Source organism: Rattus norvegicus, chromosome 7 (assembly GCF_036323735.1).
Source record: "Rattus norvegicus strain BN/NHsdMcwi chromosome 7, GRCr8, whole genome shotgun sequence".
Lineage (NCBI taxonomy): Eukaryota > Metazoa > Chordata > Mammalia > Rodentia > Muridae > Rattus > Rattus norvegicus.
In genome coordinates, this window is record NC_086025.1 from 109,367,886 (window position 1) to 109,394,062 (window position 26,177).

At 49.2% G+C, this 26,177-nt stretch overlaps 1 protein-coding gene across 4 annotated transcripts in view; it reads right to left on the bottom strand.

Moving 5' to 3' along the window:
• Positions 1-26,177, bottom strand: part of Zc3h3 (zinc finger CCCH type containing 3) — an 84,819-nt gene that overhangs the window by 46,463 nt on the left and 12,179 nt on the right. For all 4 annotated transcript variants that reach the window (NM_001134865.1, XM_063263275.1, XM_063263276.1 and 1 more), the window contains exon 4: positions 6,280-6,430. In NM_001134865.1, the coding sequence (NP_001128337.1) occupies positions 6,280-6,430 (151 nt within the window). The remainder of the gene's footprint in view (positions 1-6,279; positions 6,431-26,177) is intronic.

Consider the following 26,177-nt stretch of genomic DNA (forward strand, 5'->3'; position numbering starts at 1 on the left):
ATATGGGTGTCAATCAGGTGAATAACCCCAACCCACATGATCACCATTCTATGCTACCGACCAGAGAGCATATACTGCAATACTGGACACTCCTCTTCTGCTGCTAGCCTTGCGTGAATCAGGAAACTTCTAGGCACAGGGTTGCCTGTACCTAGGATCTCCTGACCTGTTTGCATACATGTAATCCAATGCCTCCCGATCACTCCCAATACTGACACTAAGGTGAGGAAAGGGAGTCAGAGCTGGGTGTAGTGGCTTCCAGGATAAACGGTAATCCTTCTAACTACTGTACCCACTATCTGCAGCACCACCCTAGGGATCTTCTTTTGTTACCACCTCTCTTAACACCCATGCTGTAGGGACTGAGCACTCATGCAGGAGTATCAGGTATTCTAAGGACTCTAAGAGTGAGTCTTAGAGCTATGGCCCAAATGTAAGTCATTGTCTTACTGACAACATGCATGGCCTCTGGATGAGGTCCTCACAGTCAGACATTGAAGCTCAAAGCTGCAAAAGCAGAGCAAGTACCTGGTTGTAGGGGAGCCTGACAGTAGAAGAATTGGTTGTCTTGAGACAGGAGGACACGGTGGTCCAACAGTCATCAGCACTGTACTAGCATCAGTCTCGAGGGCCAAAGCATGGCCTGGGCTGAAAGAACAGTCAGAGGGGACCAGCTCTGCCCTAGCGGGAGGAGGGCTATCTTGAGTGGCCCTACCTTTTTCTCCACTACAGCCAGAAATAGGGACACCGTTCACCTGCAGAGCCAGGGGGCAACCCCCAAGGAGGACTTGCAACAGTGCTGCCTCACTGGCAAGCTGCTCCTCACCTGTGGAGGGAGTAATGCCCCTTCTGATACCCCATGATACCCACCACTGGGTTGGCCCAGGAGCAGACCCATAGGCCCCTGCCTTGCACACTAGCCCCTTTCCTCTTAGCACTCTAAATTCTTCTCCAGGCCACAGAAATGCCCTGCTGCTGTGGCCTGTGCTGCCTTTGCCCTAACTCCTGAAAGGTTTACTTCCAGATGGGTCTTCCCTAAGACCAAGTCCCAACCCACCATTTTTGGCAGATTTCAGGGCCTCAGTGTGCCCTACCAGTGGCTACTCACAGAACCACATGTCTCATTTGTCCACGTGCTTCCTGACTGCCATCCTCACTAAGACCTGGGTCCCAAGAGGCCCCTAACCTAATATACCCTTAGCTCCTTGGCAACTAAGACCATCAGTACGAACAGGACCCCATACTGAGCTGAACTAGGGTCTTCGTAAACTCCTAGAGGGCTGTTCAAGACCAGGCGGAGGATGAGGATGAAAACTATCTGAAGAAGAGAGCACTGGCCTCGTAAGAAGTCACTCCAAGCACCTCTCACTCCCGCACTCCCTGGGAGTCAGGAAGCTGTGGGAACTCCAGCTCTAGCTGACAGTGGACCATCCCTGCCATGGATGGACGGATGGATAGTTGTACCCTTCAAACCTCCATGCTGCAGCCCTAGCTTTAAGAAATGTTATTTGGAGGTAGGGCTTTTGGAAGTCTATTCAGAGTCAGATTAAGTGTAAGGATTAAGGCCCTCAGGATGGGACCAGGGTCCTCTAAGTGAAAAGACCAAATAAATTGTCATGAGCTCTCTTCTTCTCCCTTATATGAAGATGTCCCCCAGAAAGCCAAGAGCAAGCCCTTATCACCCTGATCTCAGACTTTGACCTTCAGAAGAGAGAGGCAAATACACACTTCTAAGCCATACACATGGTGACAGTTTGTTGTGGCAGCCCTGGCAGTGACAAGACAGTACCCTGCACTGAGAGCAAGCAGGAGGCAGAACAGGGCAGTTGCTGGTAGCCAGGCTAGTGCTTGCACCTGCTCATTAAGGAAACACATCGAGACAGAGCATAGGAACCAGCCGTGCAGTTAGAAATGCCTCCCATTCTTGGCTGAATCCTCTTTAATGAGACGTCACTTTGGAGAAGCGTTTCACAGCCTTTCAAAATCTTGGCCTAAACCTCGTCAAACTGCACAGAGATTACTTAAGATTTACCGCACAGGCACAAAATAAAATAAAATAAGGCAACCCAGCAAGCAGCAGCTCTGTGACAGGACCATTTGTAGTAGGGCTGGAAAAGCCTCTCGATTCATCTGCTTAAGCACAGTGGCTTCTGTTTATTTCGCACTTTCATGTCAAATGAATTTGGTGAAAGAAAAAAAGTGACAGGCAGTTTAGGGATATAAGTCACATCAGCTTCAGTTCAGATTAATGAACTTGCTGAAAGCCACAAGGACACAGGCAAATCCACAAATCTTAGGGAAAAAAACCACCTGCCATGCAGATGTGTGCCTCTGTTCTGGGATGGCTCCTCTCTGAGGGCCCATTCAATTTCTGCCTCTGCATCTTAGAGCCTAGGACTGAGCAGCATCCTTTGTGTGACTTGGACTGGTTCCGGGCCTGAAACCCCGAGGGACAAGCCCTATTCCAAGACATCAGTGTTCTGCAAGTCTCAAGGATTGCTCTGGGAGGCTGACCTGGGGCCAAGACAGCATGTGCAGTGGGGGCTCCCAGGACCCTGGACTGAACTAACTGAACAACTGTTCCACCCTGCTGGCTCCCCTGGGCATGGGCTGAACAATACATTCAACAGAAAACCTCAGAGCTGAGCCAATAGCCATTGCCAAATACCTGAAGACAGAGATCAGAACTACAGACACTACCCTCAAAGTCAGAGTACCAGAGAGGCCTTCTGTTATGGGCCTTTATGCACTCCCCTGGACAGGACAGCAGGTAAGCTTGCCAACCACAGCCTCAAGGGGCATGGCCATCCTCATAGACCCTGAATGGGAATACCTCAAAGTTCTAAAGGCTTTGCTCAGCAGCCTCCCAGCCTTCTGTCTGGACAGAGACAAGCACTAATCGAAAAAATCTGAGGCCATGAGCTTACTCCCAACATGCCCAGCCCAGAGTGTGCAGCAGCAGAACTCCCCTCCTGTGACTACTCTAAGTATATGCCTGCCAGTTTCTCATGGCCTCATAGTGATCACCTCATACCATAAAATGTATTCAGAGATGGGATGGGAGTTCCCCTACACTGCCACTTTAGGCTCCAAGGAAAGGATGTATAGAACTTCCCAGAAGGGAAGATGGTCACTCCTGCTCTTTCCCAGAACAGAAACATTGCTAACAGCCCAGGGTGTGGATGGCAGGGAGGGAAGAGCATAGACAGGAAACCACAGGATGTGGGAGGGAGGCATAAATCATGGCATTGCCAGCTTGCCCACTCCATCATCCTGGTGACCTAAGGAGGGCAGAGATGTAACCAAGCTATCTGGCTGTCAGGTGGCACAGGCTCACTCAGTCCACTCACTGAGAAGCCCTGCTTAGGATGAGGGCAACAAGTTGTTGTCTGTTGAAGACCTTCCTGAACCCTGGAGCCTCCTTGCCACTCACTATCCATGTCTTCTACACCCACTATCCCGTTTCTTACACTTCAGAATAAATAATGCCAATTCAAGAGCAGATTAGAAACTGAGGCTTCGGGGGTTGGGGATTTAACTCAGTGGTAGAGCGCTTGCCTAGCAAGCACAAGGCCCTGGGTTCGGTCTCCAGCTCCGAAAAAAAGAAAAGGAAAAAAAAAAAAAAAGAAAAGAAAAGAAAAAGAAACTGAGGCTTCAGGCCAAGGTCATTTAGATCAGAAGTAGCCAAATCTCTACCCACAGTATCTGCAAAGGATGAATGAGAAGACGCCATCTCATGCCCATGCTTAGTCACCCCACCACATGTGTTTACCAGGCTTCAACTATGTCCATCAAAACTTCTAAGACTACTAGGGCTACCTACCCGAGTAGGGAAGATGCCCTCCCTCCTTCCCAGGGTAGTTGTCAGCTATGGGCCCAGAAAATCGCACTGCAGCAGTCCTTAGTCTGCAGTGGCTTGAATCCAACCCTGTCCCAATCCCTCCTGTTACACAAGGAGACCTGAGAAGGCTTCAGGGTGAGGGGCATGGAACAAGCCTGGTTAAAAAAAAAATCACTGTGGCCCCGGCTCTGACAGGGCACAGGCAGCAGGCAGCAGGCACCAACTCTACCACTGGCTTTAAAGACACCCTCTTTCTGTTGCTTCAATAAGCCAAGCCCAAGTGTATGCAGCCGACAGAAGCAAGTCAGGCAACTGGCTGGCAGCCACTCTGCTGAGCAGGCAGTGACACTAGGGAATGGGTGACCTTGGGTAAGAGAGGTCTAACCTGTTGGCCACCACTCTCTCTAAGGTTCCTGAGAATTGTACCCATAAGCTTAGTACCCTTCCAAGCCCTAGGCACAGAAGTCATGACCCCCCATGAGTTTCAACTATCTGGCAAAGGATTAAAAATGACCAGGGCGAGTGGTCAGGAAAAAGTGGAAGGGCCCTTTACATATCTTCAACAACTGTATCCAAGCTGAACTGTTCCTCTGAGTACAGGGAGAGCACTGAGGCCTGGAGTCCATAAGAGCTAGCCAGCACAGCAAACACATGAAGTCAATCCAGGCAGGCACCCATTGCTGTGGGACCTGGGCTGTCAAAAGGCAGTATCTACCCCACCTCCTGCCCACACATACAGTTGAATCACACCGGGTACCACCCAGGTAGGACAGGAAGTTTAGAGACAAGAGCCAGGTTGACTTGGTGTTCTTTACCTCCTAGACCCCACAACAAACTCTGTGACATGCCCGCTGACTGTGCACCCCTCACCTCAACAAATACCTCCCTTTTCCAGGACTCAGCCCACAGGAGCCAAGGCACAAGTTTCTACATAGTAACTCCTTTAGAGTCCTCCTAGGAGACCATACTGAACTGAAACTTGGAGCCTGTTTGGCTCTCCAAGGATGGAGGGAAAAGATGGCTGGGCCCCAAGGAGCATTACCTTGGGCCCCTATCCATGCCCTACAAGAGGAGGGATTCAGGCCTAATACTGGCTGCAGGAGGGGGAGGTTCTCACTAGCTAAGAATCAATAAATCTGAACCTCATTCACGATGATCTGGGGCTCTTATTAAGTAAATTAATTTAAGTTAATTTAGCTCGATCATGACTCCCGATCACAGTGATTTAGTGAGGGGGAAATTGCATTAGGAAAGGCCATGCTCACCAGATAGAGGAACGGAAGAAAATTAGATCCACTTAGCAATGTGAATTAATATGGAAATAGCAGGTGTAAATTTAACCTTATCGAGAGAGTAAAAATTATCTTCATAAATTTGTAGAAATAGCCCCCAAGTTGCGTATAAATCTATTTAAAACAAAAATATTACAAAAAGTGCAGTAAAATTAATTTAAAATATACTTCCAGCTATTGCCTCCAGAAAAGTCGGTAACAGGGCCAAACCTGGTATGGCTGGTGGTAAGGGAAGAGGCTGGTTAGCCTTAGACATACAAGTTAAATAGGTTTACCCACCATAAGCCCTAGAGTCAGGCAGGACTGTCCACACAGCATGATGTACCTCTGGCCTCAGTCCCGGAATCCTCTGGGTAGCAGCAGGAGCAATAACCAAGCGGGACTATGGAGGGCGGCAGGCTGTGAAACGCACTGCTCAGCAAGTGGGCCTGCCCAGTCTCCAGACCCACATCTCCTCCAGGGCCATGCTCTGCCACTTCCCGCTCCCTACCTACCCAGTGGGATGCCACCCCTTACTGTGTCTGGAGTAAGACACTTCCACCTAAAGTAAAAGAGGAGTGGGAAACCATGTTCTAAAAGACCCAGCCTTCTCCTGGGACCCAGAGGGAGCCCCAAGAATGCCAGATACATTGCTGCGGACTGATACGGTAGCTCCAGCAAGGCCAGTGCGTTTTGAGGGAAGACTGTGTAAGATGGCCAAGGCAGGTTACTAAGGAACCTACATCACCATTCTTGACAGACAACATGTTGGTAGCTTTCAGTCAGGGTGCTCAGGGCCTGGCTTCTCACAGCAGGATATCCATGGGCAGCTCATATAAAGGACCCAAATATATCTTGGGGGCAGCTGTTTCCACGGTGCCTGAGGTCCCACCAATTAGTAGGCATGCTGATATCAGCAGTGGACATATGCCCACACGTACCTTTGTAAACATGCAATATAAGCAAGTTGGCCATGTATATGGTATAGAAACTGCTAAACAAATGAAAAAAAATTAAGCTGTTTGCTACCCAAGATGTTGTCCCCAAAGTGGTTCCTTGAGGGAAACTGAGATCCTATAGCCCAAAGGCCTCGATCTTCAGTCCTCAATGTCCAGACAGTGAACACAGTACAGAGGTTTGCAAAAGCCTAGACAAGGTCTTCCCTACCTTGATAACGAGATGCGCCGGGCCCGCCAGGAGGGTATAGATGAGGGGAAGGACGGAGCACCAAAGGAAGAGCTTGGGGTCTTCTTGACAATGCGGTAGCGGGTCTTGATCACCTTATTGGAGGGCGGAATCCGTATGTGCGCATTGGAAGCTGCAAGGAAAACCCAGGTTTTGCACAGGTCAGCAAGAGCTAGACTATCCTCCGAGTTAGAGGAAATTTCTATCACACCCTGCCTCCAGCCTCACTCCTTATACACACACAGATGTAGCCTTAGCTACCTCTCTCCTTAGCCTGGCAGAGAAGGCTTTAGGAGGTGGCTAGTGTAGCGTCCAGGAGAGCCTAGAACATCCTCACAGCCACCAAAACAAGATGGGGACACTTAAGAGCAGAAGTCCAGCAAGTGAGCCCTGGGCAATAGAGAGGCCTCACAAGTGAGAGTTCATACTAGGAACCCCCAAGACTCCAAACTCCAGGGGTCCCAAAGGCCAGAGCAGATAAGTCCAGCATGGGAGGGCACCAGAACACACACTTCCTCTGCAGTCCCTCCCAACAACATGCCCAAATAGATTTATGTACTTAATCACTGTTTTCATAACATTCTGTGGGGTGATATCCACGATGGCTTTTTCTTGCTGAATGTTTCTTGCAATTAGTAGGGATCTGTTTTGCCTGAGTTCCCTTCCACTTGATAGCCAGCAATTTCTCCATAGCTTCAAGGAACACGCCTAATTGCCCGACTTTCATAATGTACAGCTCTAACTGCCCAGATAATTAAAGCTAACACGGCCGCCTCTCATGGCTGCTCCCCTCTGACATGAGGCACAGGGCCCTAAACAGAGCCGAGTCAAACGTAGCCAGGTGGGCTGACCCCCCTTGGTCTGTGCCTAACTCCCTCTTGCCCCAGGACCCTCAAAGACACTACTCTGTCTCTGCTTAGCCCTTAGGCTAGGAGTAGCTCTGGGTGACCCAGCAGCAACTGTGACAGTCCTGAGATCAGCAGAGCTCCCACATCCCAACCTCCTGCGGTAGCACCTCAACCACACAGCCTCTGGAAAGACCAGGGAGAGGAGCTCACAGGCCCACTGTGCCCACACCACAACTGCCCTTCTTCTTTTAGATATAAGCAAAAGCCCCCCCCCCCACCACCACCTCAGACACTGATTGTCCCACTTGCAACCAGTCACTTACTGAAAAGTCTTCCAGGGCTTCCTGAAAGTCTCAGGGTCACTTGGTCAAAGCCTCTGGGTTGTGTTGAGGTTGAGTGACCCTCAGAGTGACAGTTCAAGAGCTATTTGGTTCCAGAGAATAGAGGCAAATGCCAGCCAAAACAATGCCATCACAGCATCTAGAGGCCTCATCCCAAACATCTTCCACCTGCCATCATGCCCTTGTCAAGAGTTTCTCTTCTCTTTTCTTTTCTATTAAAATACTGGTAAGAGTGCATTACGTTTATTTATTACCTGGGTAGGTGTCTGCACACATGCACATGAGCCACATCACCCACACGGAGGTCAGAAAACAACTTACGGGAGTCTCCTTATACCACGTGGGTCCCAGGGATCAAATTCAGGTCCTCACGTTTGGCAGCAAGTGCCTTTACCCACTTATCCACCTCACCAGCCTTCTGACTTTCATTTTTTCCTCCCCCTTCTGGTTCTCTCTGTTCCCATCTTTATCTGTCTCAAGGAGACCAAGGGGAAAACAGGAGTTCAGAGTTCAGGAACCAACCAAAAAAAAAAAAAAAAAAAAAAAAAAAAGCAAAAAGGGGCTGGGGATTTAGCTCAGTGGTAGAGCGCTTACCTAGGAAGCGCAAGGCCCTGGGTTCGGACCCCAGCTCCGAAAAAAAGAGCCCCCCAAAAAAAAAAAAAAAAAAAAAAAAAAAAAAAAAAAAGCAGAGTTCAGGAACCAAAGCATTAGAGTGGAAAAGAGGAGTCAGCAGCTAACAGCACACACTATTCTTGCAGAGGACCTAAGTTTGGTCTCCAGCACCCACATCAGGCAACTCACAACAACCTATGACTCTAGCTCCAGAGAATCTGACGCCCTGTCCTGCCCTTCATAGGCACCTACACCCTTATGAACATACCCAGACACAGACAGACACGCACGCACACACACACACACAAGATACGTCTTTAGTCTCAGCACTCAGGAAGCAAAAACAAAGGTAAGCAGATCTCTGAGTTCAAGACCACCCTGGTCTACTAGTGAGTTCTAGATCAGTCAGAGCTACATAAGTGAGGCCATCTCTCAAAAAACCTAAATAAATAATACATCCAAGACAAGCTGCATCACCTGGAATTCTGTGATCCTGAGTTACCCAAACGAATGTGCAACTCTGAGCACTGCCCGTAACTCACCATGTGAAAGACGCAGGGGAGAGCCTGGTGTGTAGTAGGTATCATTAAAAAAATGTTTGTTGAATCGAATTTTCAAGGTCTTAGGAGCAAGGAGAGGCCAACAATCAATCAATACAAGCTTGTTTCAACTAAGAGCTCAAGAATACAGGCATTCTCATTGTCAATAGCCCCAACATGACTTCACCGCCTGCAAGCCCAGCCCAAGGCTCGCTGCTTCTTCTGAGATGAGAATGTGGCCTACTGGAACCATTCTTTCCTTACATGATGCCAGTGCTCCCAGTAGACAGGGGCAAGTCAGCCAGAGCAATGCTCAGGTCCTACCTGTTTGCTCCCTATGCTAAGGTTCCCCATAAAAAACGGCTACAGGGTTCCCAATTAGTAGCTAGCAACTTCTGTTCAAACCCCGCTCGTGGGTCTCCTGAGCCTGCATAGCTGAGGTACAAATCCTAAAACCCTCCCACAGCCTAGAGCCAAAGCTTAGTCCTATAGCCCATGTGCTCCACAGCAGTCCAAGCTGGACTGGACTATTCCGGAACCCAGACTCCCTCTGACACCCTGGATTAAATCAAAACCAGCTCTGATTCCATTCCATGGCCATCTTTTTAGCTAAAAAGCTTTTCTTATCCAGCTTCCTCTAGGACGTTTTACACCCCCACTGCCCACAGGACTGAATTCTATGCAGCAGCTCAGAACAGTCAGCACTCTGGGTGGCAGTGGCTTCTGCTGGTCTCATCCCTCCTGCTAGCAAACCTGGGGTCAAATTTCTTCACTAACTTCCTGTATTACACTTAGTAGTGACCAACTGTCACATCAAGGAAACACAAGGTAGACTCTGACTCACTGACCTTGGATCACTGTAAAGCAAGGTGGGGTATTTTCTTACAACCTCACACCTACAATGGTCCCAAGGGACAATCCTCCCATGAGAGTGAAATTATTTGAGGGGTTCACAAAGAGGATTAGTCACTCAATAGTTAGTTGGGTGACATCTCCCTAGTCTGGCCACAAACTACTCTCAGTCCCTGGCCTTTTCCAGATGGACGGCTCAGATATATTCATAACAATGACCCTGGGGACACAGGGCAAATTGTCAGACAGATGGGCTACAGGAAGGAAAAACCTCAGATGTAGTAGCAGCAGGAGAAAGAGTTTCTAAGACTACGCTTAGCACACAGGGACCAGACAGGCTTAAAAGAGGATGGGCCCCTCCCTGGTGGACAGGGGATAAAGACTTAGAGCTACTGGGCAGCCAGACTGACAGTCAGGAACAGCCTCAGCCCTCCTCCCAGAGGACACAGGTGGGGGCAGCCCACCCCGCCTTGCTGGCTGAAGGGTTTTGTGTAGATAATCATGTTATTTAGATAGGATGTTGGTTTAATTCCCTTCATTACAGACTCCCAGGGCTGTAATTTTTTTTCTCCGCATGATGTATCCCCTGTGGCACGCTTCACTCAAATCAAGCCCCTCGCGCCTTTATTGCCTACGCTGCCCTAGCTGTGTTATCAGGCCCACACATGCAGCCCTCTCCGTCCGCCGTCCAGAGGTCACTTCTAATGACTAATCGAACTCATTAGCTTTCCTAATTAAAAACTTTACTACCGCAATGGAAGACAAACTACAAAAAAACTGCTGGCATCATATTTGAATGGGATATGAGCCCCATCTATCAGCAGGGCTCCAGCTCCTGTCCGAGACTGAACCTTCTGGCAGTAAGGTTCAACACCCTCATTCCCAGGCTGGGAGCTGGTCAGGGGCAGCTCAAGGGTACCCTCAAGAGCATGGTTTGTACCCTCATCCAGGGACATCCTACCAGGAGGGAAGGAGGGAGACCACTCAGCCCAGGAAGTCTGGACAGCTCCTAAGTGGATGAGCAGAGGGCCTAGGAGTCAGTCACTGTCCAGCAGCACTGCCCTCATTCTAGAATGCTCCACCACAAATGGCAGAACCCTCCAATGGACGTCATGAGGCAGGAATTGAGAAGCTGTTCAGACTTTTATGGAACTTCAAAGGGAAATGACTAGGAAGAAAATAAGTCGCTAATTTCACAACCAGTTAATAAATAGGATAGTTTAAGAATTAGCATTTTATGCAAAGAAATGCCTAAGGTAGCCCAGGAAAAAGCTGCTTCCCCACCTCTTGCTCCAGCTAGCTGAAGAGTCAAGGTGACTGTCCTCACCACAAACCCCACACAAACTCCCTTCAGGAAAAGGGAGGACACTTAAATGGAACCTGCCCTGACAGGAGCAGAGTGCAAAAGACTTCTGAGCATGTCCAATAGTAGTGTCCACCAACCCCTTAGCTGGGGCCCCAGAAACAGGCAGGTAAAACATCAGCAGCTTCTATGGAGGTGGCTAACACAGGACAGTAGGAATCATCAGTGGCGTAAGAAAAACTCCTTCTGCTCCAACTGGATGAGGGGGTCAGCTAAGGAAGAGACCAGAGATTGGCACCTGAACACAGACTGTGCCCGAGTCAGAGTGAGGCAGACAGGCCGGTGGACAAGTAGGGCCTACAAAGGAGAATATGACCTTGTTGACAGAACCATGAAAATCTCTCCAAGTTCTTGACATTGGGACGCTTGGGAGTTGGCAGGCAGGGGTCAGATCCGCTGGGAGACTGCGTGAGGATGCGTGAGGACAGGGCCGAGACCCGAGGTTTTCTGGGGCTGGCTTCTCAGAGCTGTTATAGTACTGCCCAGGTGGAGGACAGGCCACAGAGATGGCTACAGGACTGAGGGCATCTTGCCCAGTCAGGCTCTCTGCCCCTAATTCTGTACGATTCAACTTTCTTCCTATATTGCCTAATCTGCTTTTTATCAGCAGCTATGCTGACACTTCTTCGATATCTTCAAACTGCCTATACTCTTCGCTGGCTGATGACAACTCTGAGAAGTCATCATGGATTAGCCCTTGCAGAAGCCACATTGATTTCTACTCTGCCCCATAAACCATGCTCCCTTCCCATTCGGCTCACCGGCTACATGTCCTGTCTGCCCATCAATAGTATCTTCTTCCAGGTCCCCAACAGCTCTCAGTGGCACTCGCTAAATTTATACATCCAACTCTCTTCTGTATAACTCTTATCATAGTTTCTGGTGAGGTGCAAGCTCGAGGCTAGCTCAGGATCTGTCCTGATGCACCTGGCCTGAGACAGCAAACATGAGCATGTGGCAGAAAGGCCCCGTCAGCAGGAACCAGTCTGACCCTTCTCTAGCATGGACAGGTGGTGGTGAGCTACAAGAGCCTTCAGGGACATGTTGACAAAGATGCGGCTATGCATATCACCTTGGCCTGGCAAGTGCTCCCTAATAATGTGACCCAAGACTAGCACGGGCCTTCATGCCCACCCATCTTCCTATAAGCCCTTTTCTTCTCCCTTATGCATTATTCTTGCCATCCTATAGTTCATGTGCATGAGTCCCCACAACTGCCGAAGGGCTCCAGAGCTAAGGCAGAGGCACTCTCCCGTGAGAGCAGACTTCTCACAATTAATTGCCTAATTAGTTGTGTTACAATAGATGGTGTTCCAGTGCCATATGTACACACAGCGGGCAAGACAGGAAACATCATTCCAGATATTACAGAACAACCTCTGAACTGGTTCTGAAGGGGCAGGAGTAGCCATGGATTACAGTCACAGGCCAGGAATAAAAAAGGGACTTCTTCAAGCAGGGACAGTTCTAGACAGCAGAACCCTAATCCCTGGTTAAAGAGAGAGACAAAAAGAGACAGAAAGACAGAGAGAAACTAGAGATTGACAAAAACGAGAGCATACTGGTGGGTACTCAGAAATACTTGACAAGTCAGGAGTCTTTAAGCCTGGAAGTCCAGCTCATGTGAGTGTCTTGTCCCTCCTGCTGGACTAGGAAATGGCTAAAAGGCAAAAAGGTCCAGCAGCGGAGGGGCAGGAATGGATCCCTTGCCTGTCTGGGATGAACAAGATCCAGAGAGCAGAGGTAGTGAGAAGTCATTTGAGCTTAGTGGCATCTGAGCAGACTCTCAGCTGAGACAGCACAGTGGGAAAGGGACACCGTCATATCCCATCCAATTCCACTTCCCAGAGGTCCCTCTCTTCTGCTGCAGTCAGCATGTGCCCTAGGATACACCAGTCCTCTCCAACAACTCATCCCCCCTCAACAACCCCTACAGAAAGGCTACATGTTACACAGAGATGAGCCTAAGAGGCCAACACTCAGGTCCGACTCTGTAAAGCCGGTAGAGTGCACCCTGTCAGCACAGGGCCCATCAGACTGCCTCTTCACAAACAACTGCTGAATTGCACTCTTGGGGAAATGGCCACAAAATTCTAAACAGAACATGCAGCACACATTTCTGAAAGGCCTCTGCTCCTACATTTAAAACCGTGACGTACCTCTGAGCTGTCTGCAAACCCCATGAGCCTGGAAGGAACACAGTGCCCACTAGTGCAGCAGGAGGGAGCAGAGGCAATGTCAGCAGGACTTTCTGTCACTCACAGAAAGCAGGGCAGGCAAGAGCTGCTCTGGAGTGAGAAGGCTCTTCCTGGCTTATGCAGGCATACCCTACCCTGTAAGGCCTGGGGATGGGACCTTACAGATATACAACACTGTAGTCCACACTGTAGCCAGGTGGCATAGTCAGTGACCAGAGCTTGGGGACATAGCAAGAATTAACCAAAACGAGGACTGGAAAACCAGCCACTTCTTAACCAGAAGAAATCGCCTCAGCCCACAGCTCATCACTCTTGGGGAATCCAAAATCAGGACCATATATGATGGGTGTGTGTGTGTGTGTGTGCACGCAAGTTTTAGCCCCTGAAGTAGCTGAAGGTCAGACAAGGTAGGCTCTGGCACTCCTGTGCCCTAATGGAGAGAGAGGATCCACAAGAGACTATTCTCCTTGGGGATCCCCAAGCCATCTAAATCCATTCCCGTGAGACTTGGAACCTTCTCTGGCTCAAGACTATTTCTCTCCCATTTCTGATATAACAACACATGCTTAGAACCAAAGCAGAGTCAAATGCCCTATCTCAAGTGCTGCCTCAGTTCCTCACCTCCCAGTGTCAAATTCTGGCTCTACCACATAGGCTTCCTCCAGCACAGACATGCAACACACACACACACACACACACACACACACACACACACACACACACACACAGAGCACACACAGCATACACACAGACACATGCACACATGTACACACATGCACAGCACACACAGCACACACATGCACAGCACACACACATATAAACACACAGCACACGCACACACACACACAGCACACAGCACATGCACACACACATACACAGCACACACACATGCACACACACACATATATACATACAGCACACACACACATGCACAGCACACACATATACACACAGCACACGTACACACACATATACACACACAGCACATGCACACACACATACACAGCACACACACACTCACACACACATGCACAGCACACACACATATACACACACAGCACACGCACACACACATACATAGCACACACACTCACACACACACATATATACACACACAGCACACACACACATATATACACACACACAGACACACACACACATATATACACACACAGACACACACGCGCACACACAGTACACACACACACACAGACACACTATAATTTCCTTTTTCCGTAGCTCAGTACTATGACACCCATAGCTCCTGTATAAGGCAAAACTAAAGCTCCAGTTCTCATCCTACCAGCATCTTCAGTTTCTGTGCCACCAAGCTACTGCTACTAGAGCTGGGACATCCTGCTCTGAGGCTACAAAGGAAAGCACAGCTTCTACTGAGCCTAGCCCTGAAGCTCTGAGCTCACGCTTATGAGTATACCTGCATAGGAACATCTGAGTACAGCATCAGCGGTCAGGTTCCTACCGACACCAGGTAAAGTCAAAGACTGATCACACATCTCCCAGGCCAGAGGCACAGGGGTCCCTTTGTATGTCCATCTCCAATCTTTCGGATCCCTGATCATCTCCATCATCTCCTCTCCTCTAGGTAAGAAAGGAGGGGAAAGGAGATGAGAGGGAGGGGATAGGAGGAGGAGGGAGAGGAAGCTACTGTCAGGATGTAAAGTAAATTAAAAAAAGAAGAGTGCAGGCAGGCTTGGCTGGTTCAGTGTGTGGCTTCTGCTTCTAGAGAGCTGAGGCATGTTACCAGGTCCCATTCACTCCACCAGCAGTAACTCCCTCCACTGGACCATGGACGCGTAGAGCCAGCATGGCTTCCTCTCCCCCCTCCTCCTAGTTATCAGTTCGCACCTCTATACACCCAGACAATATAAGGGCCAGTACTACTAGAGGTAAACAATGTGTCTACTGGTCGATCCTTCACACTAGCTAGGAAGTTCTAACTGCTTTTCTTTTCCAGACACCAAGGATGGAGGATGTACTGCCTCTAGCCCTCAGTCATGGCAGCCAGACAGTCAACAGCGCAAGGCCCCTCAGAGTACAAGAGATAATAATCAGTACTGATGAGTACTGCATCCCAGTCTGCTCATGCATGACATCTGCCTCCCTGCTGGTGGCACTTGCAGGCTGTGGGGACCAACGGCTGTGAGAGGAAGCAAACTCAAACCAGAAAAAGCTAAAGGTCTGACCCTGCCCCCTGGCTTCCCAAGTGCCCTAGACGCTCAACTATTTAGGAAGGCAAAAGTCAGATGATCGGACATCCCTGTCATTAGAAGGAGAAAGTTCTCTGCCTCTCACACTCTCACATAAAACAATGTAAATCACATGGTAGCCCTGAAGGCCATGTCAGCCCCTCAAGATACTGATGAGAAGAAGACAGCAAGACTTACAGGAACTGAGAGCAGCCTGCCTATACTACCTAGCACAGGGGCTCAGGCCACGTGGGCACCAGGTCACACCGCCTTTCTCAGAGTCTCTAAAAGGCACACGGGGCTCAATTCCTACTATCACAGCCTGGCAATAATTACAGAGGCACTGCATCCCCATCATGACAACTGCTAGAGTCAGGGCCGCCCATTTGAACTTGGCCTCCTATACCTGTCCACACCTCTACCTATACCCATGTCTTCGCCTATGTCCACAGACAATAGGCAGTTTGCTGCCTGTCTGCACATAGGTATAATGCCAACCTGAACTAGCCACAGAGACCACTCATACTTTGTGCTCCAACACCCGACCCAGCCCAGGTCTTTAGTACAAAGAACTCCACCCACCAACTCTCACCCATAAGGACACGGCCCAGGAGGTTACAGCTGTATTATCACAACAAAATTCCTGCCCTCCCACCACCCTCCTTTGAGAAAGAATCATTCATGTGCTTCCAGAGCCTGTCCGTCTGTTTTTCTAAATAAGGCAGGATGGCAGCTAAGGCACGGAGTGACTGGTGAACCCTCCCCATAGCCACGCTGGCGCGGCAGGAGCTGCCAGGGACTGTGCTCTAACAAGCTTCAGATGCGGGATGACTGGAATCACAAAGTATGAATTTTTATGAGTCTAATAAATCACTCTACTTTTCCTGTGCCTGATAGTTCCCAGCAAATCAAAAGGGAAAGACATGCCACAAGCAGCCAGGTCCTTGGGTCTGCAGGTGGACACAGGCAGCACAAGGGGCATCTCAGGCCCCTCCTAAGCACCTTGGCTCCGTACTCTAAGGACAGGCTAGTATGTCCAGAAGGCCCCTTTGGAACAGCAGCAGAACAACATGCAGGCAGAAGTTCATTAGCTCTAGAAAGGCCTGGCCAGAATCCCAAAATGGTAGAAAAATATGCCTCAAGTTCTTGCCAGCAGATAGGACCTATAGCCCTACAGGCAGCTATAGAAACTGGTCTTCTAGTTCCCAGCTTCAGAAGGGACAGTGACACAGGTGTGCACCTAACACTGAAATAGCAGCAAGAGCCAGCCCTGTGAGAGGAAGAGTCTCTTGGGTGTCATCTCCCAGCACAGGTTCCTGAAGACCTAGAAACGTCAGCCACTCTGTCTCTTCAAGTGTACATGGTCAAGTGACTGTCCACATCTCCTAACCCACAGCAGGCTTGTCATCAGCCTTTGTTGCAGCACCATGGAAACAAGAAATCCATCTTTGACAAACATTTACAGATTATCAAATCACAACAGCAGCCCCAGACAGAGCCATAAGTCACCCTAAGCAGCCATTCGCACTGCAGTCTGAGGAGTTTGGGCAGCTCGGTGATGATAAATAACCGCTGTCAGCCACCCTGTCCCCCTGCGCAAGATCCGTGTTCTCTGTTGTTCCACACTACCTGGTGTTTAATGACAACACTGTCAGCCCAACATTCAGCCACCAAAGCGGCTGCCGCCTCAGACTGTCAGAGCCCTATTAGAGGGAAGATTGAGACCCTACTCTTCCTAAAGTCACTCAAGCAACACAAGCTGCTAGTTCCTGTAATTATTGTGCGCTAGCCATCGATCGTGCACGACACCTGACCCGCCTGTATGAAATGGGAGTAGTTTGCTGTGTGACAGTCGCTATAGATTATGGGGGGTGAATCTCCCCTCCCCTTCTAACCATCACTCTATCCGACCTTAAAGGCTGGTGAGAAAAGAAGGAAAGATAGTGCCACCCACCATCAGAGAGCTGCCACCAACATAGTAGAGGTGGGCCTGCCCTGCACTTCTGGGGACCACTCAGATAGCCCCTAACTGGCTTACAGCTACACCCAGTCAACTTCAGATCCCAGGTGACTAGAAGGTAGCCTGTTCCACTTCAATATTCTATAGGGCATATGGGAAAGGACCTTCCTTGTATTGTGAGTCCTGGCTGGATTATGGATCATGATGGCTTCACCTTGTTGATCTGCTGCGACACTAGCTCCAAATAAGCAGAGGCACAGTGCTCCTCCTGTGCCACAGGACCACCTATAGCCCCCAAACCATAATGCAGCACACACCAGAGATGGTTTAGAGATGCTCCTAAACCTGATGCTCCAATCTCTAAAGATAGGTATAGCCCCAACTCGCCCAGGTGGGTTCATCGTTGCTCCATCATCCCTGTGACCTAGAGACCCTGTGACCCTCTTTCTTGGGATGTTTACGTCCCAAAGCCCTCTAGAGACCAAGCCCTCACATGGAAGCTAGTCAAATCACAGACATGCATGGGCAGAAGCATAGTGACAGAGGACAGGGCCTGCCTGTGTCAGCACTGCACCTCCAAGCTCTGAGTAAGGCATAGGCAGAATGCTCAGGCCCTCCTCACTCAATTTCAAGGGACAGGCCATAGTGACCTTTTAAATCAGATTCAGGTCCCCTCAATTTCTGTTAGTCACAGCTAACTAAATCCCCAGAACTCCAGACCAGCCATGTAAGCACCTTGAACATCATGGTGTTCAAGGCAAAGTAGGAGGACAGGGCAAAGGACAGGCTGCATCTGAGGCCCCCAGAACCTGAGCTCCTAAAGTCATTAAATAATTTCATTGAAAATCTGAGGAAATAGATTGGAGCTGAGGAAACAGCCTCAGCTTACCCTAAAAAGCCATAGATTGAACCATCATGAGGCTAATTCCCTCCTATCCATAGCAGTGAGCCACATGTAACCTTCCTACTAGTGGAGCCTGGCTAGACTCAGAAGTCAAGAGGATAGATCTCAAGGCTGAGTGGCTGCCAGATTGCCTGAGGTTCTAGCTCCATCTTGTAAACCTCCCCTGAGAGCACAAGCATCCTGTTCACCACTACTTGGCCTTTTCTTGGCTCCCTCTTCTTACTACCAAGAAAAGATGCTCTGAAAAGAAGCCTGAAAACCACACTCTAAAAACAGGCACAACTAAGAAGAAGCTGTATTCCTCTTGTTAACACTGAGTTACCAGGCCCTTCTTGGCCACTCTTCACTTTCCTTCTGGGATACCCTGGCCTTCTACTATGGAGCAGTAAGCCAGCTGCAGAGGGAAACCCTTAGAGCTAAATACTAAGTACTCTTTGGGAATATGTCACTGAGTCTGCACTGTGTACTACACTCTCAGGAAAGATCTTGTTCATATCACAGCTTTCAGAAAACATGTTCACCTGTACTTCTGCACATTCACACTTGTGTGTGTGTGTGTGTGTGTGTGTGTGTGTGTGTGTACACTACCCACAGAGCTGTCGATACAGACTGGGGTCTTGAGAAATCAGCAGGAACCTCCCTAACCCATAGCCCAGTGTAGATCCCGGCAGGCAGCAGGGCTCCCTCCCTGGCCTCAAATGAAGCCCACTGGTAGGATAAGCACCATCACCCTCAAAATGTGAAAAGTAGGGCTGGAGAGATGGCTCAGCGGTTAAGAGCACCCGACTGCTCTTTCAGAGGTCATGAGTTCAATTCCCAGCAACCACATGGTGGCTCACAACCATCTGTAAAGAGATCCGATTCCCTCTTCTGGTGTGTCTGAAGACAGCTACAGTGTACTTATATATAATAAATAAATAAATCTTTAAAAAAAAATGTGAAAAATACATTCTTTTCCTCAAGAGTCTCCCAGCCAGTAGCAATGGCACAATCTGCTTCAACATCTCCTGGTAACGTCTACCCTGGAACAAAGAACCTGCTAGGGCCTAAGGCCAAAAAGCAGCAAATGCTTATGAGGCCAGGGAAAGGGTGTCCTGGAGAGAAAAGGTCCTCAACACAGCACAGCACCTGTGGGAGCCAGAAATACTTCTGACCACAGGAACCTCCAATGAGGTAGGAACAGGGAGGGAAGGAGCAGAAGGAACTATGCTATGGTCTGGAGAAGGGCTGAGGGGTGCAAAGCCCACCAGGTAGTCGTCAACTCGAATTAGGTAGACATCTGTGGTGGCAGACGGATGAGTGATCTGCAAACAGCACTGACACCCTCCCCCCCCCACACACACACACAGGTGCAGCCCTCTAATTCATCTACAGAGCCCAAGGACTGAGGGTTCCAGGGTGAGGCCTCCTCTGGGCTAACGGCACCACAGGGAAGCTTCACACAGTAGCAGTAACCCCGAATCATCCCAAAACAGTGTCAACAACCCAAGCCTGCTCCCGTGGCCCACCTGACCACGAGACCTACAGGAACCGTGGGATCTGAAACCCAGATATAAGGGCAGAGCTGCTACTGCTGCCCTTGCCATCTAGGAGGCATAGTCAGAAGCCAGGTGGGCTTCTCCAAGACGCAAGGTGGGAGCTTCTGGAGACAGACAGGTGTTAAATTGGCCTCTGGAGTCGGGGGAGGTAGGGTCTTGAAAAGAATAAAAGAAATGAGTGCTCTAAAACTATACCTCCCAGGATGGCAAGCCCAGCATGGGCTCCTCAGCTGGGCTTGAAGAATGCTCACAGCACTACTATGAGTGGAGAGTGGCAAATAGATGGTCTGAGCCTGGCAAACAAGTCTCAGGAGACAATCTCTAAAACACTAGTCTAATTTCAACCTTCTAAACATATGCTGACAACTGTACACAGGACTAGACTTGTGGTGTGGCCATAGCTCAGAAGGGCTCGGTGTCCTCGTGTGAGCTATTCGGAATTCCAGGACGTTCTGAGAGACACTCATGAGGATTGTACTGCCAGCTGCTAGACAGCCCTAACCTTTCCAAACCTTTCATCTCAGGTGGCTAGGGCTCAAAAAGTACTAGAGGTCTCGCCCCAGGGTTTATGCTCTGTAGGTGACACGGACCCACAGCAGGACAAACAGCAGACTACATCTGGGCTACTTATCTGAACTCTAGTGTCCCAATTAGATACAATGCCCCACAAGGAGGAGGTAGAAAGAACACAGAAGATTCTAGTCGGGCCCTATGTTGAACTACACTACCTGGCTGAGATACCCAACTGAGACAGGAGGCTCAGAGTCAGCTGTGCCCCAAGCCTACTCCACACACCTCAGACTAGAAGAAAGCCAGGCAGTCTGTGGCTGGTTATGTGACAGGTACCCAAAAAAAACTAGCCCCCCTGAGTGCGTGCGTGCGTGCGTGCGTCTGTGTGTGTGTGTGTGTGTGTGTGTGTGTGTGTGTGTGTGTGTGTGTGCGCGCGCGCCAACATCTCCACCTAGGCAACACCTTCAGGACAAAGGAGAAGCTTTATTTTCTTGCTTGGGGCTAGAAGGCTCTGGGACTCAGTATTGTAGGAGAGAATGGAGAAGACAGTGGTTGGCTTCTAGTCAGAAGACTCCCCCACACAAGTTACCCATCAACCTACCTAAACTAGATGCTTTGTACTGACCCTGTAGGGCCAGGCACCAATGGAAATAAGCATGCAGGTCATGAACAGCTGCAAGCCTCTAAAGAAGCCCGCGAATCCCTGGGTTCGGTCCCCAGCTCCGAAAAAAAGAAAAAGGAAAAAAAAAAAAAAAGAAGAAGCCGGCGAAGACTCACAGATGGATCAAAAGTATCAGAACGGAGATTGGGACACAGGCTTATCTCCAAGGCCAGGGTTCCTATCTGCCAGGCCTAAGAGACAGACACTCAAACAAAGCCACAAATAACTGGACACTTAATGATCACAAGCTGCTGGATTTACAGTCATCGGACCCAGCTATAGATTTTCTTTGCAAATTCCATCAATTTCTATGCATTTAGACTAAATCTTCAATTTGGAAGCCATGAGCCCTAAAACCCCCAGCTATATGACTGTGCTGCTTTCTTGGCTACTCCTAACCTTGAAGACTTCCTCTCTAGCAGCCTAACCTATGCCTTGTTTTCTCCTCCTCCTCTTCTTCCTCCTTCTCCTCCTCCTGGCAAGACACTAGCCTCATACAGAGAATGAGAGCCCTTTACAGTAAACAAATCCTTATTGGCAATACTTAGCCACCACCATGCCCGTGGCCACAAGGGAAGGAAGGGATGAGCGATCAGAAACTCCCTAACAAGCAGAAGGCCACAATGGCTGCAGTCTCCTCTCCAGGGTTTCCTATGCTACCTAGATGCTCTGACAACAGGAGAGACATACAGAGCCTGGCCCTGAGACAGATCCTGTACCTAAAGATCTTCCTTTGGCAGGATCACCAGAGGGACCCCAGCATTAAGTGAAAGAAAGGCACTCAGCTCCAGATTCCAGTGGGCAAGCTATCATGAGAGGCTGGAACTCCATCTGGGTCATACTCCCAAAGAGGATGTGAGTCAGGAAGACTGCAGATGTCAAGAGGAAGGCCAGCAAGGGGCTCAGTCTAGGGAGTTCCAACCAAGAGCATCACAAATGGCCTCCCAGCCTGACCTAGACTCTGATTTCGGTAACTCTTCAATGAGCAAGGACACAGCAAAGGCCCTGCTGGTCTCCTGACCAGGAGTGGCCCCATCAGCCTCCAGCTCTTTTCCCTGGCTACCTTCTTGACAATAGCACTAGCCTATCTATAATGGGCTACAAGAACAAGGAGCAAGCTGTTCAGGAAACCCAAGACCCAACCTACCCAGGCCTTGCTTGTTATGGGTTATCCCTATTTATTCCTTTGCTGTACTCTACAATGTCCCTGAGCCAGTCAGCACTTAAGCAAAACATAAATTAGTACTGGAGACCACTCACCACTTCCTCCCAGGCCTGAACATCAGAGACCACTGCCCTGGGCACTCCAAAGTCCTGACTCTCCCTGCAGTTCCCTCAGTTGCTATCAGTACCAGTACCCACTACTACCCTGCAACTAGTACTCAATCTCATCCAGCAGCCCACTCTATGAGCGATGCGCAAACACAGAAAGTCTCACCCAAGTTCAGCTTTATCATTAGTCTCCACTTGGACCAAACTCCGCAGCCTCACACCTCAGGTCAGCTACAGTGGATACAGTGGATTCAGAATCCTAACCAGGCCGGACTTCTCACAAGCCTCTCCCAGGGGCCTCGAGCTGGAACAAGGAGAAAGCTGCAGGAAGAAGGCCGCCTCCAGGATCCCAAAAGCTGCCCTACTCACCAAGCAACCCTCTCACCACTCTGCTCCAGAAACTCTTAGAAGCCACAGGTCAGTGAGCTACACACAGGTCACCAAGACACAGCAGCCTTCTTCTGTTAGTGACAATTTGGGCTGAGCACCTCACACACCCAGCCTGCCGATGAGAGAGTGAGTCCAAGGCTTATAAAGCCACAGGGCTTCACTAAGGGGTTCCTATTGTTCTCTCTCCTCCTCTTCCGGAACAGACTCTGCTTGCTGCTGGTTTGATGTAAACTTGACACAAGCTAGAGTCACTTGAGAAGCAGGAACCTTAAATGAAAACAATGCCTCCACCCCCAACCCCAGTGACCTGGGGGCAAGGCTGTAGGGCATTTTCTTGACTGGTGATTGGTAAGGGAGGGTCCAGCTCATTGTGGGTGGTGCCACCTTTGGAGCTATGAGAAAGCAGGCTGAGCAAGCCATGAGGAAGAAACCCATAAGCAGCATGCCTCCATCCTCTGCTTAAGTTCCCTCCTCCAGGTTCCCACCTTGAGGTCTTGTGTTGATGTCCTTTAATAATTTCTTGCAGTGATGTAGAAGTATAAGCAAAATAAATCCTTCCCTCCTGAAGTTGCTCTTGGTCATGGTGTTTCATTGTAGCAATAGAAAGCCTAGCTAATATAGACTCGGCTCAGCTAACAGGCCATCAAGCACAGTGAACTCTTGATCCTACCAGCATCCTTGGACCTTAATGGACCTATACCCCAATTCTTCCTGGGGCTCAGTAAAAAATATCCAGTCAGAACTGTCCAATGAAGAGTCCCTCCCTGGCAGGACAATCATCCACTGGCCCAGAAGACTGACTCTGTAGGTCCGCTCATAAAACTGAAAGAAGACATCCATCCTCAAGCTGCTTCAAATCTCTCATACGCATTGTCTACTACTCTCTATAAAATAACCAAACATGGGAGCAAGTCAGATTTGACTCAAAACTAAGGAAAAAAACCCACACACAACAGACAGCAAGACATCTTAATGTTTTTAAAAGTACAGTGGCACTTTCAGCCATTTTCCAGTATCTCGCCAAAAGGACAAACACAAAAGGAAAGAGGAGAGGCACTCAGTCTATGTTCTCTAGGCCTTTAGGAAACACGGAGTTGGTCCTTTGTCCACACACATGCAAATCCACAAGAAGGGTGATGTTGTAGACATCAAAGGAATGGGCACTGTTCAGAAAGGAATGCTTCATAAGTGTTACCATGGCAAAACCGGAAGAGTCTACAATGTCACCCAGCATGCCTCAGGCATCACTGTAAACAAGCAAGTTAAGAGCAAGATTCTGGCCAAGAGGATCAATGTGTGGATTGAGCACATCAAGCACTCAAAGAACAGAGACGGCTTCCTGAAGCAGGTGAAGGAGAATGATCAGAAGAAAGAGGAAGCCAAAGAGAAGGGCACCTGGGTTCCACTGGAGCACCAGCCTGTGCCACCCAGAGAAGCCACTGTGGGGACTAACAGAAGAGAGCCTGAGCTGCTGGAGCCCAATCCATATGAATTCATGTTATAATGTACAAAAAGGAAATAAAGGACCCGGACTGCAAAGTGTTTTCCTTAAAAAATAAATAAATAAATAAATAAATAAATAAATAAATAAATAAATAAATAAATAAATATGAATAAAAGGTGAATGCTGAGCTCAGAGCAGTAGAGCATGCAAAACACCTTAGGAGGTCCTGGGTTCAGGCTGCAGCACATCGAAGTTAAAGTCCAGACTTGGACTTGAAAAAAGGACTAATTGAAAGCCAGGTGAGTTGTACCTCTGATCCCAGGACTCAGTCCTCAGGAGGCAGAGCCAAGTAGACCTCTCTGAGTTTCAGGCCAGCCAGAACAACATTCTTTTCAAATGCAATTTACACAAGTTGAGCTACAAATTTGCAGAAACATTCAATGGCCTGAAATCCAATTGAACACACAAACTGAAGTAAAAAACCATTAGTTAAAATAACTTCAAAACCCCCATGTCTGCAAATTAAAAAGTACCTTTTATAACCCACAGGTCAAAGGAGGAAAATCACATTAAAAACTATGAAGTGTCTGGAGAAAAACAAAAATAATTAACTTACGGAAAACAACTAAAGCAAGCCACCAAGATGGCTTAATATGTAAAAGCTCTTGCCACCAAGTTGGTTGACCCGAGTTTAATCCCCAGGGCCCACATGGTGGAAGGCATCCTGTGACCATCATATACATGGTATGGCACGTGTGTGTACACACACACACACACACACACACACACACACACACACACCCCAAGAATATGAAATGTAGTAATTGTGAAAAGCTACACCTAGAGTGAAATTATAACAGACTGCACATTTAGATATCTAAAGCCTGGGTTCCATGCAATGCCTCTTCAGACCCTCACGCTGACTGGCTTCTGTGGTAGGTGGGGTCCTACCATGAGCCCCTCCCTGTCCGGTCTCCTTGCCTGCTCACATTTAAGCACTATAACCCCAACCAGTCCTCATTCTCTGGTCATATCAGGGTCCATGACACAGGAGTCAAGATGAGCTTACAGCCCTTGCCTTCAGGCGCTCACCAACCATGCCCAGCAGCCCTGATGCCCAGATCAAGTTATGGGTGTAGGAGACCATCCTGAACTAAAATCAGATGAACCCCACCCAGGCATGTGTTTCCCTTAAAAATTAAGAACGCCCATGCATGAAGGAAAGGCCAAAGAACAGTTTTAGAGGGTTTTTTTGTTTGTTTATTTTAAGAACAATCTTTCTGAGCAAAGCATATTCTTTTTTTTTTTCTTTTTCTTTTTTTCGGAGCTGGGGACCGAACCCAGGGCCTTGCGCTTGCTAGGCAAGCACTCTTACCACTGAGCTAAATCCCCAACCCGCAAAGCATATTCTTAGAGACCCTTGACACAGCTGTCAGTCCTAAAGCCCAGACCTACTTGCCCAGCCAGCTGGCTGCTCATGTCAAACTCAGACACACCCTGGGTAAATTTCACCATTGGGCTCAAGCACAAGTGTCAAACAGGGTCTCTGTGCATCCTGCAAGCAGCAATGGCAGTCATACCCTGCTCCTTTGCACAAGGCCAGCCCAAAGAGAGAGCTAGGCTCTCCATTCAGCCCCCAGTCCAGAAGCCTCAGCAGGCATTCCCTATCCCCATAGGCCTGCTCATCTTCCTCAGCCAGCCATGGCTGGGGTGCTGCCCTGGAGTTTCCAGTGGAATTCTGCAGGAATAACACCCTTTCTATTTAGTGTCCTTGACCAGAGGGACCAGGTCGAGTCCTTTCACTGAGCGGAGGCAACCCAGGAAGGCTCCCTGGCAAGAGGACAAGAGGAGGCCCTGCCTATCCTGGAACACTCTCCAGGCTGCTTTCCATGCCCAGGTGTCTTAAGCAGGAAAATAACTCCTCATGGGATGCTCTCAAGCCCATCACGAGCACCCCTTCTAAGCCAGGCAGCTTCCAGCATCATTCCGTGGCTCATGTCCCTGAGCACCAAGCACAGGGCTGCTGCCCCTGGCTCTGCATGGCTCCAGAGGGAAGGCTCTCCTATGAAAAGGTAGACCTGAGAAGAGCTCTTGGGCAGCCTAAGCCATGAACTGGTGACCCAAACCAGGTTCCCTGTCACACTATGCCAGCATTTGACACTTGCTGCTGTAGGCCTTGCTAACTGTGCTTGAGGATAGACCAGGCCATAGGGACAGTGTCTAGGACAGTTCTTATGCCAT